This window comes from Puma concolor, chromosome A2 (genome assembly GCF_028749965.1).
Source record: "Puma concolor isolate L17-30 chromosome A2, mPumCon1.1.hap2, whole genome shotgun sequence".
Taxonomy (NCBI): Eukaryota; Metazoa; Chordata; class Mammalia; order Carnivora; family Felidae; genus Puma; species Puma concolor.
Genome location: NC_141668.1, coordinates 12,706,528 through 12,722,789, shown reverse-complemented (window position 1 = coordinate 12,722,789; position 16,262 = coordinate 12,706,528). Strand labels below are relative to the sequence as shown.

The 16,262-nt window shown below is 39.8% G+C and overlaps 2 protein-coding genes across 2 annotated transcripts; both read right to left on the bottom strand.

Moving 5' to 3' along the window:
• Window positions 1-1,870: 1,870 nt before the first annotated feature.
• LOC147582997 (olfactory receptor 9A4-like) lies at window positions 1,871-3,725 on the bottom strand. The gene has a single exon (XM_086683317.1). It carries the CDS (start codon window positions 2,928-2,930, stop codon window positions 1,986-1,988), a length of 945 nt encoding a protein of 314 aa, XP_086539443.1. The 5' UTR covers window positions 2,931-3,725; the 3' UTR covers window positions 1,871-1,985.
• Window positions 3,726-13,936: 10,211 nt separating this feature from the next.
• LOC147582996 (olfactory receptor 9A4-like) lies at window positions 13,937-16,262 on the bottom strand. The gene has a single exon (XM_086683305.1). It carries the CDS (start codon window positions 15,138-15,140, stop codon window positions 14,196-14,198), a length of 945 nt encoding a protein of 314 aa, XP_086539431.1. The 5' UTR covers window positions 15,141-16,262; the 3' UTR covers window positions 13,937-14,195.

The following is a 16,262-nucleotide window of genomic DNA, read 5'->3' as shown; positions in this document are numbered from 1 at the left end:
CATTCAGAGAAGCAGTTTAGAGCACTGCATCCCTGAGATACAGGAAAGGAATGGAATTGTTGATGGAGGACAAGGGGAAGAATAGGAAATGCATTAGCAGTGGGTGGTCAGAGCCTGATTCAAGCGGAAAGGGAAAAGAGAGAAAGGGAAAGAAGGAGAAAGAGAGGAATAGGAGAGCTCAAGGACAAGGGGAAAGAGGAAGAAGAAAGAAGACAGGTGGTGGATGAACTAAGGATGATCAGGACAGGGTGCAGTAGGCATCGGTGATGAAGGTTCAGAAACCAAAGAAACCGATGAGGACAGTGAGGCTCTCTTTTCTGTCCTCCTAAATCGCCTCTACAAGCCCAGAGACAATGTAGGTTGTGCAAAACCTTTGTGTAAATTAATAAAGGCATCCTTTCTGGATTACTGAAGGAGAAAAATAGTATTTTTCTGGCGAGGGCAGACCTCAGGATATGAGCCTGGGGGTGGGAAGACATCTTTGTGTGTGTCTTCAACCCTTTCTCCAGTCAATGCAGTCCCATTACAACCTATTGGTTAGCTACCAGAGCATGGGCTGGATTAAGACCCCACCCAACACCTCATATGTCGCCCATATGAGGTGGAATCAACTATATCATGGTTGGTAGACTTCTTTTTCTTCACCAAATGGGAAGGCACCCTCACACAGTACTCTGCAACTCTATGGAACACCATCATCCACGGCTGGGTGGCTGAATATCTGCCACCAGTTCAGGGCTGCCAGGAAGTGCTGAGAATTACCATTTAACCAACACCTTCCTGGGGCACCCGGCTGACTTAGTCAGTTAAGAGTCTGATTCTTGATTTTGGCTCAGGTCATAATCTCAGGGTAGTGAGGTCCAGCACTGTGCCACTGATGGCACACAGACTCCTTGGGATTCTCTCTCTCCTCTCTCTTCTGCACCTGCTTCCACTCACACAATTTCTCCTTTCAAAATAAATAAACTTTTTTAAAATAAAAAATAAAAATAATTTTAAAAACCCACCTTCCTTCAAACCCCTTCCTACAACATGATGAGCTTCCTACACTTGCATTGTCATAAAACCATGCCTTGTATTCTTGAAGAGCTGCAAGTTGAGAGGGTAGCTTCTCATTTCTTTGATGCTCCCCATAGAGAAAATCTATGACAGGGTACTGAGACACTTGGATTTCAGAGACAGAGAACTAAAGGCATCATGAGGCCGAAAGTCTGGGTCTGGGGTAGTCTCAACAGACATAGTAGATTTAAGCAGTTGTACAACACAGGATTCTTTCTCTATAATTAGTCATTTAATTCTTACTTGTCTCAATCCCCATATGTCCCAAAATATTTCATATCTTTACATCGCGAAGACTTACTAAAAGTATTCCAATCCCCATATCTCCACTCTAGATTGGTTCTGTGGCAAAGAGTATATAACATTGTATGTACTTTGCACTAGCAATGGGGCCTGGATAACATGAAGAACCAGCAGAGAAAAGGAGAACCATAGAATATTTAAAGTGCATATTGCCATCACGTCAAGAAATTGCACAAAAATATAGGAAAATCTCTACAACAGTTGATAAAGAAACAAAGTGAGCATCTCTCCCTTGGTACTTATTATGGCAGATGCCTCCCCTCCCCTTCTTCCCACTTCCTTCCTCCACTAAGAAATATATCTTCAAAAATGCATTGTAGGCGAATTAGTTGAGCTGTGGAAAAATACAAACATGTATGTATTACCTTTACCTAATCCTCCCACTTCCCAAGGATAGGCTTCAATGGTTCAAGTCGGGAACCATCAGAAACTGAGGAATGAGAATCTAATAGGCAGAAAATGGGTTTCTTTTTTACCTGCCATATCTTCTTCAATGGCCCTGATTATAAGTTGTACACTACTGATTTTTGAAGGGAAAATAATGATAAGAGAAAAGGTGGGGTTTTCTAGGTTACTGAAAAATGCATAGTGAGGACATTGTCACAAAACTGATGTAGAGAGATTTAATCCTTTACCAGTCGACAGCAGCGTTTCATACCATCCCGAAGGGCCTCTTTGACTTTGTCATTCCTCAGGGTGAAGATGAAAGGGTTCAGGAAAGGGGTTACCACAGAAATAAACAGGGAAACTATCTTGTTGTACTCAGCAGCCTGTGTTTGCTTAGGTTTCACATAGAGGAACAAGCAACTGCCATAGCCGATCACAACAAAGGTGAAGTGAGAAGCACACGTAGAGAAGGCTTTCCTCCGGCCTGAGGCTGTGGGGATCTTGAGGATGGTAGAGATGATGTAGGTGTAGGAGACTATTGTTGGGGTCAGTGAACCAATGATAATGACAACAGCCATTAAGAAGAGAACAAACTCTGTGAAAAGAGTGTCACCACAGGATAGTTTGAGCAGTTGCCCGCGTTCACAAAAAAAGTGGTCTAACAGATTTGACTTGCAGAAGGTAAACTGAAATGTGGCATAGACTGGCCATATTTCAGAGAGGAACCCAAACACCCATGACACAATGACCACCCAGATGCAGGTGTGGCTGTTCATAATGATGTTGTACCTCAAAGGGTTACAGACAGCCACATAACGATCCACGGCCATCGCTCCCACTAAGACAAACTCTGTGGTCCCCACAGCAAGGTACAGGAAGAGCTGGGTGACACATGCAGCCAGAGATATTGTGTGCATCCCAGGAAGCAGCAATCCCCAAAGCAGCATGGGCATGATGATGGATGTGATCAGGATCTCCAAGGCAGACAAATGACCAAGGAAGAAATACATGGGAGACTGCAGACGTTTATCCACACAGACAATCACAATGATGACTGTGTTTCCCATTAATGTCACTGAGTAGAAGAAAAAGAATATGGCAAAAAGAATGTGGTGTAGTTCTTGGGACCCAGGAAAGCCTAGAAGGCAGAATTCAGTGGCACTAGAGAGATTGTTCATCATTTACTCCTTTTTTCTGCTCCTTGTAAAATCTAGACATCAAAGACTGGTAACATGGCGCCACATAGTCCTGTTCTCCAAAGAGAAGGAAGACAGGTTAGGATGAGAAAATATTTTCAACCTGAGAACCTGGTGACATGCCCCGACTGCAATGCTCTGCACAAGGTCAGACAAATGTGATCACCTTCAATCTAGCACAAGTCTGCCTGTCTGGAATAGGGGAAGACTCCTGAATCGCTACTGAGGATAAGAAAACATTCTCTGTCTTTTTACACCACAGGATAGGTCTTCTCTCCAGGGACAGAGGATAAGAGTGTTTAAACTGACCACTTATGAAGCTGTGTTGATCAGCCACACCAGTCCGGGGACCGTGTCATTCTTCTTATGTTAACTGTAGCAGATGACATAAGAGTGTTCTAGGTGATGGTCAGATCATGGAACATTGAACCCTACACGTCATCCTTACTGGTATTGTCTAGACCCAACTTGGGGTAGTAGAAAAGCAGCAGCGGACTAAGAACAACACCCCTGCTCTCCCCAGAGTGTAAACTTCCATGGTACAGAGCAGACACATCTACAAATGAGAGCTCTGGAGCTCTCTGGAGATAATTTCCCAGGGCAGAATCATTCTTCCCTAAACCCATGTGCTTTGCAAAATGTTGGGAGAGAGGAAAGGTGGCACCTGTCCCTAACAAGGATAGATCTGAGGCCAGTAGCCCCTGTGGATGTCTGGATCTCGACCTCTCACTTTATTCATCCCATTACTCAAATGTCATCTCCTCAGAGGATTCTATCCAGTAACCCTACACCAATTAGGAATGGCTTGCTAGCTTATGGACTTTACCATTCTTTGTAGCACTTTTTATTACCTGATATGATATGTATACTAATTTCATTCCTTCATTGAACATTAAGCAAATTCAGCAGTGGATAGAACAAACAAAAATTCCTGCCCTGTGGAGCTCACATTCAAGGGGAGGGTGGATGCCAGATTATATACAAGACAAGTAAGTACAATTATGATGCTAGTCTATTCATCATGCTGGAACAAATATAAGGCAAGGAAGAAGGACAGGAAACCAATTTCATGTATTCACAGTTCATCTATGATACTAGAATATAAACTCTATGAAGGCAGGGACATGTCTGTATATATCTATCTATATCTGTGTCTGTATCTACATCTATATTTATATCTATATTATTGTTGAGCTATAAAGTCATGCTGATAAATTTCCCTACATGATGGTTGCTTGGATGTGTGCTATATGGTTACATAGTACTTGATGCTCATTAAAGCAGTCGGGCCATACCCCGTGGAGCCCACTCTTCTTGATTTGCTTTCATGGCTCACATTACCATTTCCCCGTCTTCACTTCCCTTACTCATGCCACCTCCTCCAAGCCTCTGAAGGTTGGAATGATGGGCAAACAGGTTAAGAACAGTATTGTGGGGATGGCTCAGTGATCTGCATTGCTAAAATGTCTGTGTACTGGGAACTGGGTGAAAAAATATAGAAGAATCTTAGCAGTGACTGTTTTTAACATTGGAACAGAGGAGAAATAAATCTGCTCTCTGCTGTGTAGAGGGGATTCGGTGATGTCCTCAACCACTCTTTAAGCTCTGGGCCTCCTTTGTTCTAACAGGTAGCCAAGCCCAGAACTCCAATCTGATCTTCTCCTACTCTTTCCTTCCTAGAGGAAAACCCTGAGAAAATACTCACCCCCATGGAGGGGCCTCTCCACCCTTCTCAGACTCTCCAGGACTTGGATAACTTGTCTGGCTACTGCTGATGCATATACAGGGGCCACAGCAACTTACTCAACAGGAGCTGAGCAGAAAGTCCAGAAATAACAGCATTGTGGGAACTGAGGGTCTCTTTCTCTCTCCTTCCCTCCCACTACCCTCCTTCCCAAGGGGACTTAGTCACTGAGGTACCTGTTCTTAATTAGCCCAGGTTCAGGGCGTCCCTAAGCAATCAGACTGCGGAAAGCAGAACAAACTTTTAGTTATTCCCTTTTTTGACCAATTAAGTGTCAGAACTTTCGAAACTTTTTGCTTAATGAAGAAACCTGAAATCTCACCAATCACAGGCTTTCAATACCAAAACTGCCTCCTCAAAGGCCCCAAGTCTAGGATTCAAGAGACATCTCAGACTCTAAGCAGATTACCCCTTCTGCCCCTATATCCTAGACTCTTCTCCAATTCTCTTAGCTATTCAGAGAAAAAATCATCCCCTAACCCCCAATAGGACACATTACAATTGACATCTAAAATGTGCACCAATATCCTAAAAGCATGCATATTGGTCTCAGTCAAAGCCTTAACTTCACCAGAAATCCCCTACAAAGCCTGTTTCCTCCTTCACTCATTTCATAGAGAAGCTCCTGCTCCTAACTCTGAGGACCTTCCAGAAAACTGGGGAGAGTTTCTGCCCCCAAATTGTACTTCACTCTCTGCTACTCTCTCAGGTTTCCACTCTTCTGAACACACATGCATCTGTATGCATTCAAGCAAGATTCTTACATTTATTTCTATGGTGTGTCCATGTTTGCCAGCTGGGCACTTCAAAGTCGGGACAGCATAAGGACAGCCAATGTAGGCAGTTATATTTACAACCTGAACCAACTGACAAATGTAAATTGTAAGTCTGCTTTATGCTAGAGCGAGACAGAAAAAATGGCAGCTACAACCATTTATCTGGATTTGGGATTTCATTTGAAGTATACCTGTTAAGTCTGAGAGTGTCAATAGATGCAGAAGGGTATAGTTTGGGAATAATCTTCCTTCCCATTTCTGATGTTGCCAAGCCCAACTAGATTGCCATATAATATTAGAAAAAATTTATAAGTATGTATCTGCATATTCTTTATAGAAAATCTTGTGAAAATCTATTTTAAAACCTTTTCTCTCTCATTTAACAATATATAAAAATAGATAAAAATAGATATATATGGGAATGCAAGCTGGTGTAGCCACTCTGGAAAACAGTTTGGAGTTTCCTCAAAAAATTAAAAATAGAACTACCCTAGGGCCCAGCAATTGCACTACTAGGTATTTATACAAGAGAAACAGGTATGCTGTTTCGAAGGGACACATGCACCCCAATGTTTATAGCAGCACTACTAACAATAGTCAAAGTATGGAAAGAGCCCAAATGTCCATCGATGGATGAATGGATAAAGACAATGTGGTGTATATATACAATGGAGTATTACTCGGCAATCAGACAGAACGAAATCTTGCCATTTGCAACTATGTTGATGGAACTGGAGGGTATTAGGCTAAGCGAAATTAGTCAGTCAGAGAAAGACAACTATCATATGACTTCACTCATATGAGGACTTTAAGACACAGAACAGATGAACATAAGGGAAGGGAAGCAAAAATGATATTTAAAAAAACGAGGGGGACAAAACACAAGAGACTCTTAAATATTGAGAACAAACAGAGGGTTACTGGAAGGATTGTGGGGGGGGGATGGGCTAAATGGGTAAGGGGCATTAAGAAATCTACTCCTTAAATCATTGTTGCACCAGATGCTAACTCATTTGGATGTAAATTAAAGAAAAAAATAGAAGCTCCTGTAACAGGAAAACTAAATGAATAAAAATTTTAAAAAATAGATATATAAAGCATATCTATACATGTTGCCCACTTTTATTTCTGCATAGTGTTCTATTATAGGGATGCCCAGTCTTTATTAGTTATCCCTCTGCTGATCATTGCTTATTGTGTTCATTTTATTGTGAAAAATGATGCTATAAATATCTTTATACATCATAACTCCATACACATGATATTTCTGATAAATCCCTAGACTGGGCACTTACAAGGTAGATATGTTAAAGGTACTGGTTTCTATGAACACCAATTATATTCCAAAGATTTTGGATTGATTCACACTGACACTAAGACTGTGTGATAAGAGCACTCTTGATTTCCTGATCTGCTACTAACCAAAGATATGATCATAATTCATTTAAATTAAAGACAACAATATTAAAATACCTTAAATGAGAAATCAATTGGAAAACCTGCTGAAGTAGAAAATGTTTTGAAAGTTAAAAATTGCCAAAACTGATTCAAAAAGAAATTAAACATGTTTCCTAAGTATTCCTAATATGGAAAATAATTGAATTCATAATTTAAAATGCTCCCACACAGAAAACTATAGTTTCAAGTGGCTTTACTGGTATATTCTATCACATTTTTAAGGAAGAAATATTTCCAATTCTACATAGAATTTTCCAGAAAATTGAGCTCAAGGGAACACTGCTGATTAATTTTATGAGGTCAGAATTAAATCTTGATACCAAGGACACTGAAAGAAAAGAAAACTAAGAACCAATATCCCTTGTGAATATGAAAGGAAAAATCATTAGTAAAATATGAGAAAATAAAATCCAGCAATACTTAAAGAGAATAATGTGCCATAACAAAAGGATGGTTTTATTCCAGATATGCAAGGTTGGGTTAACATTGGGAGATTAATTACTATAATTCACCATATAAACAGAAATAAAGAGAAAAACCACATGGTCACTTAAACAAGAGCAGAGAAGGCATTTCACTAAAATCAACATCCACTAATGAAAAACTCTGATCAAACTAGGAACAAATGGAATCTTCTTTAAACTCATAAATATAACCCACCAAAAATCTAATTCTAACATGAAACCTAATGATGAAAGACCTAATTTCTTCCTCCAAGATAGGGAGGAAGGCAACAATATCTGTTCTCACCACTTCTATTCAACATTAAACTGGACATCCTAGCTAATGCATTAAGGCAAGAAAATGAAATTAAAAGCATACAGTTAGCAAATAAAGAAAAAATATTTATTTGCAGATTACATAATCCATTATGCAGAAAATCCTAAGAGATCCACAAAACAAACACAAAACCAAAAACAAAAACTTCCCAGAAATAATGAGTGATTACCAGGCCCACAGGACAAAGGCCTCAATATATAAAAATCTATTGTATTGTTACATACTAGCAAGAAACTAGAGATGAAAAAAAAATTATAATTTATAATAAGATGCAAAAAATGAAATACTAAAAGATAACTCAACGAACTGTACATGACTATACACTTGAAACTATAAAACATTGCTGATACAAACTGAGAAATACCTAAATAAATTAACATTGTATTTTCATGAATCAGAAGCTTGAATTTTGTTTAAATGCCTTTTTCTTTTCAAATTAGTCTCTAAATTCAATAAAATGTCACTCACAATCCCAGGAAGTTTTTATTTTAATATTGAAAAGCTGACTCTAAGATTTCTATGCAACTCTGAAGAACTAAGAAGAGCCAAAAGAATTTTGAAAAAGAACAAAAAAGGTGGGAGACTCACAATACCTTATTTACAACTTAATTTCAGTTACAGTAATCAAAACACTATCTTACTTACATACTATGATTAGATCAACAGACATATAAACCAATAAAATAGAATAGAGAATTCAGACACAAGTGCCAACATATATCTTTAATTGATTTTGACCACATGAAGTGTTGGTGAAGGTGTGGAGAAACTGGATCTTTCGTACACTGCTGGTGATAGAAACAACAACAAGTAAACATACACTTACCCTACAAAGCCATAATTCAACTTCACTCTTAGATATTTTCCCAAGCTATAAGAAAACACACATCCACAAAACACATCTTCATGAATGCAATTTTATTCACAATAAACTCGAAAAACCCAAGTGATGATTAATAAGTGAATGGATAAATAAATGGTACATTCATACAGTGGAACACTACTCAGAAATAAAAATCTATTGATAGATGCACCATCATGGATAATTCTGTACAGGGCTACAGTAAGCAAAAGAATCCTGACATTAATATTATTATTTCATTAATAAGCTCAAGAAACAAAAAATCTGATCTATAATAACAGAAAACAGCCTGAGGTTAGGAATGAAAATGGAGATTTATTCAAAAGGAGCACAAAGAAACCTTTAGGGTGATGAACATATTTTATAATTTGGTTGTGATAGCTACATGTATCTATACATTTGTTAAAACTCACTGAAATTTACACATCAAATGGCTACATTGCTGTATGAAAATTAACATTAAAAGTGTTGAAAATATTTTTTAAATAAATCCAAACTATAACAGGAGAGGGCTCATCATTAGGGGATTGATGGGTAGAGAAATGAGGTAAGGTTAAGTGAAGTATAAAGTTATATTAAGTATAAAGTATATAACTGAAGGCTAAACAGAATAGGTAGACAAAGTAAGGTATGTCGAATATGGTTGTGGATTAGGTGTGAGGATGGGGAAAGTTAAAAGAACACAAGGTGAAGACCAGGCTTAACTAACCCTAATGGGTGTCAGAATGTAACAAGTAATTTCCAGACCAGTCTCCAAACAGATGTTCCCTTTGACCACGTTCTATCACCTTTTTGAGTAACTTTCGGCAAGCACCTCTTAAGTTTACAAACAAACTTTAGTTTGTAAAATGGATGACAGATATAAACCACCAGTAAAGCTTATAACATGAGAGCACAATTTTAAAATATACGTCTTTGGTGAAAGTTAAAGGATCTCAAGACAGTGAACAATCGTGGATAAACTATTGAGATTAGAATCAGGAACCTGAATGCTAATTCCTTTTCATACCCACTAGCTATGTTATATTCAATTCGGTGTGTGAGTGTTCAACTCTCTGGCTTTGGTTTTCTCTTCTGAAATATCAGGGCAGTGAGGTACAGGATGTCTGACCTCTCTTTCAGAATCTCTACCTTGCCCAAAGTGAAGGGGCAAGGAGCAGAAACTGAGCTAGTCCTTGAGCCTTGTAATGATGCACTGAGCCTCTCAGCCTCCTGCTGAGGCTCTCCACTCATTACCTTTGGTCATGGAACCCCTCTGCGAAGCTAAACTTTTTGTCAGAATCAGCTCTTTCCAGATAACATCATGGGCACTCATAGACCACACCAGACTCGGTACCTAAAGTTACTCTTGATTACTGGATTGTTTATGTGAGTAAAGCTGGTGACTGCCCAAACTCAAAGTTGGCCAAACCTGAAGGCCATTCCATGTCTATATTTTTTCCATATTCCACATAAGCACACTGGAGACACAGGCAAGAGGAGAAGTCAACATGGACCAGAGAAAGAAAGAGCCATCTTGATGATCTAGGAGGACAGATAGGGTTATTACCCCAAGTGCTGAATGCCTGCCCACAAAAGAAGGGATGAGAGAAAATTATCCTTACTTGCCTGCCTCAAAAGTCTGCTAACTGACCTTCACGTCTGCCATCACTTCCCTCTTTCTACTCTGTTCTCCCCATAACTGCTTGAGGGATCTTTTAAGACACAGATTGGATCAGGTCTCTCCCCTGATTAAAACCTTCTCACTGCTCATTGGTCACTGTCCCGAGTGCTGTAAGGATCTATATGATTTCTAGAAATGCTTTTCTCTAATGTCATCTGTGTTTCCCTTCCTTCACCCCATGCTGTCCGGCAGCACTGACATTCTTTTAGTTCTTTCAAGGGCTTTAGTGCATGCTCTTAATGCACTCTTAATGTGCTCGCTCCATTCCCACCCAGCTTTGCCTTGTTCATGCCACACATCAGTTAATGATCACTTTATTTTTTTAACTTTTTAAAAAATGTTTATTTATTCAATAATTCTTTGAGAGTTATTATAAATAATCTCTTTGAGAGAAGAGAGCACAAACGGGAAGGGGCCAAGAGACAGGGAGACACAGAATCCAAAGGAGGCTCTGAGCTATCAGCACAGAGCCCAATGCCAGGCTCAAACCCACAAACCGTGATATCATGACCTGAGCTGAAGTTGGATGCTTAGCCAACTGAGCCACTGAGCCACTGAGCACCCCATGATCCTTTCTTATAGGGGCTTTCCCTAACCTCCACAGACATATTCAGGTTCCCTGTCAGGTGTTCTCTAAATATCCTTGTAGTAGATGCTATGTGCCTTCCCCAGACCACCCCATAGCTGAGGTTATCCCTAGAAATTGCCCTCAGTTAAGCAGAAGTGCCTCCACCAAGATTATAGCCTTTCCTCTAAGGTAGCCTGTACCCAATGACCTGTAGATGCAGGAGTGCAAATGTCCAGCTCCTGTGTTTGAGGTAAGGACACAAGTCAGCACAATTCTAAAGAGCCATCCTAGCTCCAGGGCTCCCGGTGGGATTGGTTCCTCCTGGGGTTGAAGCCTCTGTGGCAACTTCATTACCAGTCAGCTTCCCCTCTGCCCAAACAAATTCTCCCCCATACCTTTACAGGAATTATCTCAAAGATCACTCCCAGACTTAAGACAACCTGACAATTTCTTTCCTGAATGATCCACAATTTTAAATATATATATATATATATATATATATATATATATATATATATATAGTGTGTGTGTGTGTGTGTGTGTGTGTGTGTATGTGTGTGTGATTTTACTCTGTATGGTATATCTCTTCACCAAATATGCTCTATCAGGAAAGAGACCATGTCCACTATGTTTCCCGTTATATTTTCAGCACACTGTATGAAAGGTAACTGTTATTCAAAAGATGTTCTTGCTGAATGATCTGTTCTTAATTTGCAATCAAGTTGGACTCTTTCATAGTTTCAAAAACCATTTATATTTTTCTTTATTGAACTTACCAATTTAGAAGGGAACTTTATGCACAAATAAAGCAAACCTTTATTTTAAAAATTAAAAATTGGGGCACCTGGTTGGCTTAGTCAGTTAAGCCTCTGAGTCTTGATTTCAACACAGGTCATGATCTCATGGGTTCATGAGACTGAGCCTTGTTTCAGCATCTGTGCTGATGGAGCCTGCTTGGGATTCTCTCCTTCTCACTCTCTCTCTGTCCCTCCTCTGCTCACATGCACTCCCTCTCTCAAATTAAACACTTAAAAAATTTTTAGTAACACTCTATTTATTCATTCATTCATTTATTTATATTTGTATAGTTAAATATTTTATTCTTATGTGGTTAACTTTAAGTCTTTTAGTATCCTGGGGTCTGTGTTTTCCTCAGAAAAGTCTATGTTCATAATCCAAGTAACTAAAAAAGGAGTGAAGAAAAATGAACATAGTTGCAGAGAAATAAGGGTGTCTATTAAGTCCACTAAATACAGGCTGTGGTGACACTAGAATAGGAGAGACAAAGGAGAGTAAGAAATCTTCAAAGAAATGATGATTGAAAACTTTCCAAATTTTATGAGAAACATTAATTTACACACCCAAGAAAATCAATGAACTCCAAGTGAAATGAATTCAAAGAGATCTGCACACAAATACATAATACTAAAATTACTAAAAGACAAAGAACAAATCTTTAAAGCAACAAGAAAAAAATGATTCCTCACATACAAGGAGACTCCATTAATATTAACAGGTGACTTCTCCTGGAAACAGTTAAGACTAGAAGGTAATGGGATGACATATTTAAGTGCTTAAAGAAAAAACATGGTCAATCAAGAATCTTATATCCACCAAAACTACCTTTCAAAACTGAAAGCAAAGGAAAGACACATAACTCCCAGAAAAACTCAGGGCACCAGGGTGGCTCAGTTGGTTAAGCATCTGACTTTGGCTCAGGTCATGATCTCATGGTTCTTGAGTTGGAGCCCTACACTGGGCTCTGTGCTGACAGCTCAGTCCCTGGAGCCTGCTTCAGATTCTGTGTCTCCCTCTCTCTGTCCCTCCACAATTCTCTCTCTCTCTCTTAAAAATAAACATAAAAAAAAAAAAAACCTCCCAGAAAAACTCAAACAGAAAATTTGTTGTTAACAGAGTCTTCATACAAGAAATACCAAAGAAATTTCTTCCAACTAAAAGCAAATCGTCCCATCATCTACTGCTGGGTGGCTCAATATCTCCACCCAGTTCAGGGCTGGCTGGAGGTGCTGAGTGTTACCATTTAATCAATACCTTCCTGGGGCACCTGGGTGGCTCAGTCAGTTAAGACTCTGGCTCTTAAATTTTGCCCAGGTCAAAATCTCAGGGTAGTGAGATCCAGCCCTGTGTCACTAATAGCATGGAGCCTGCTTTGGGATTCTCTGTCTCCTCTCCTCTCCTCTCCTCTCCTCTCCTCTCCTCTCCTCTCCTCTCCTTTCTTCTTCTTCTTCTTCTTCTTCTTCTTCTTCTTCTTCTTCTTCTTCTTCTTTCTCTCTCTCTCTCTCTCTCTTTCCGCCTCCACCCACTCACATACATTCTCTCTTTCAAAATAAATATATAAACTTTTTTTAAATAAAAAATAATGGAAATACTTTTAAATTCCTCCTTCCTTCAAATACCTTGCTCCAACATGATGAGCTTCCTACACTTGCATTGTCATAAAACCATGACTTATATTCCTGAAGAGCTGCAAGTTGAGAGGGTAGCTTCTTATTTCTGTGGTGCTCCACATAGGGAAAATCTATGACAGGGTACTGAGACACTTGGATTTCAGAGACAAAGAACCACAAGCATCATGAAGCCTAAAGTCTGAGTCTGGAAATAGTCTCAACAAACATAGTAGATTTAAGCAGTTGTACAACACAGGATGCTTTCTCTAGAATTAGTCATTTAATTCTTACTTGTCTCAATCCCCATATGTCCCAATACCAATATGTCCCAAAATATTTCATATCTTTACATCGCTAATACTTACTAAAAGGAAAATATTCCAATCCCCATATCTCCACTCTAGATTGGTTCTGTGGCAAAGAGTATGTAACATTGTATGTACTTTGCACTAGCAATGGGGCCAGCAGAGAAAAAACAGCAGAGAAAGGAGAACCATAGAATATTTAAAGTGCATACAGCCATTGCGTCAAGATATTGCACAAAATACAGGAAAATCTCTACAACAGTTGATAAAGAAACAAAGTGAGCATCTGCCCCTTGGGACTGATTATGCCAGATGCCTCCCCACCACTTCTTCCCACATTCTTCCTTTCCTAGGAAATACATCCTCAAAAATGCATTGTAGGAGAATGAATTGAAGGATACAGAGCTATAAACATGTGTGTATTACCTTTCGTTAATCATCCCACTTCCCAAAGATATGCCTCCATGGTTCAAGAGGGGAACCATCACAAACTGAGGAAAGAGATTCTAGTGTGCAGAGAATAGGTTTCATTTTTATCTGTCTTGTCTTCTCCAACAGCACAGATTGGAGGTTGTACAAAACTGATCTTTGAAAAGATGATAATTATAAGAGAGGAGCTAGGGTTTTCTAGGTTAGTGAATAATTTATAGTGAAGACATTGCCACCCAAAACTGATGTAGAGAGATTTAATCCTTTACCAGTCGACAGCAGCGTTTCATACCATCCCGAAGGGCCTCTTTGACTTTGTCATTCCTCAGGGTGAAGATGAAAGGGTTCAGGAAAGGGGTTACCACAGAAATAAACAGGGAAACTATCTTGTTGTACTCAGCAGCCTGTGTTTGCTTAGGTTTCACATAGAGGAACAAGCAACTGCCATAGCCGATCACAACAAAGGTGAAGTGAGAAGCACACGTAGAGAAGGCTTTCCTCCGACCTGAGGCTGTGGGGATCTTGAGGATGGTAGAGATGATGTAGGTGTAGGAGACTATTGTTGGGGTCAGTGAACCAATGATAATGACAACAGCCATTAAGAAGAGAACAAACTCTGTGAAAAGAGTGTCACCACAGGATAGTTTGAGCAGTTGCCCGCGTTCACAAAAAAAGTGGTCTAACAGATTTGACTTGCAGAAGGTAAACTGAAATGTGGCATAGACTGGCCATATTTCAGAGAGGAACCCAAACACCCATGACACAATGACCACCCAGATGCAGGTGTGGCTGTTCATAATGATGTTGTACCTCAAAGGGTTACAGACAGCCACATAACGATCCACAGCCATCGCTCCCAGTAACACAAACTCTGTGGTCCCCACAGCAAGGTACAGGAAGAGTTGGGTTACACATGCAACCAGAGATATTGTCTGCATCCCAGGGAGCATCAATCCCCAAAGCATCATGGGCACAGTAATAGTTGTGATCAGGATCTCCAAGGCAGACAAATGACCAAGGAAGAAATACATGGGAGACTGCAGACGTTTATCCACACAGACAATCACAATGATGACTGTGTTTCCCATTAATGTCACTGAGTAGAAGAAAAAGAATATGGCAAAAAGAATGTGGTGTAGTTCTTGGGACCCAGGAAAGCCTAGAAGGCAGAATTCAGTGGCACTAGAGAGATTGTTCATCATTTACTCCTTTTTTCTGCTCCTTGTAAAATCTAGACATCAAAGACTGGTAACATGGCGCCACATAGTCCTGTTCTCCAAAGAGAAGGAAGACAGGTTAGGATGAGAAAATATTTTCAACCTGAGAACCTGGTGACATGCCCCGACTGCAATGCTCTGCACAAGGTCAGACAAATGTGATCACCTTCAATCTAGCACAAGTCTGCCTGTCTGGAATAGGGGAAGACTCCTGAATCGCTACTGAGGATAAGAAAACATTCTCTGTCTTTTTACACCACAGGATAGGTCTTCTCTCCAGGGACAGAGGATAAGAGTGTTTAAACTGACCACTTATGAAGCTGTGTTGATCAGCCACACCAGTCCGGGGACCGTGTCATTCTTCTTATGTTAACTGTAGCAGATGACATAAGAGTGTTCTAGGTGATGGTCAGATCATGGAACATTGAACCCTACACGTCATCCTTACTGGTATTGTCTAGACCCAACTTGGGGTAGTAGAAAAGCAGCAGCGGACTAAGAACAACACCCCTGCTCTCCCCAGAGTGTAAACTTCCATGGTACAGAGCAGACACATCTACAAATGAGAGCTCTGGAGCTCTCTGGAGATAATTTCCCAGGGCAGAATCATTCTTCCCTAAACCCATGTGCTTTGCAAAATGTTGGGAGAGAGGAAAGGTGGCACCTGTCCCTAACAAGGATAGATCTGAGGCCAGTAGCCCCTGTGGATGTCTGGATCTCGACCTCTCACTTTATTCGTCCCATTACTCAAATGTCATCTCCTCAGAGGATTCTATCCAGTAACCCTACACCAATTAGGAATAACTTGTTCATTTTTGGACTTTACCATTCTTTGTAGCACTTTTTATTACCTGATTTGATATGTATACTAATTTCATTCCTTCATTGAACATTAAGCAAATTCAGCAGTGGATAGAACAAACAAAAATTCCTGCCCTGTGGAGCTCACATTCAAGGGGAGGGTGGATGCCAGATTATATACAAGACAAGTAAGTACAATTATGATGCTAGTCTATTCATCATGCTGGAACAAATATAAGGCAAGGAAGAAGGACAGGAAACCAATTTCATGTATTCACAGTTCATCTATGATACTAGAATATAAAC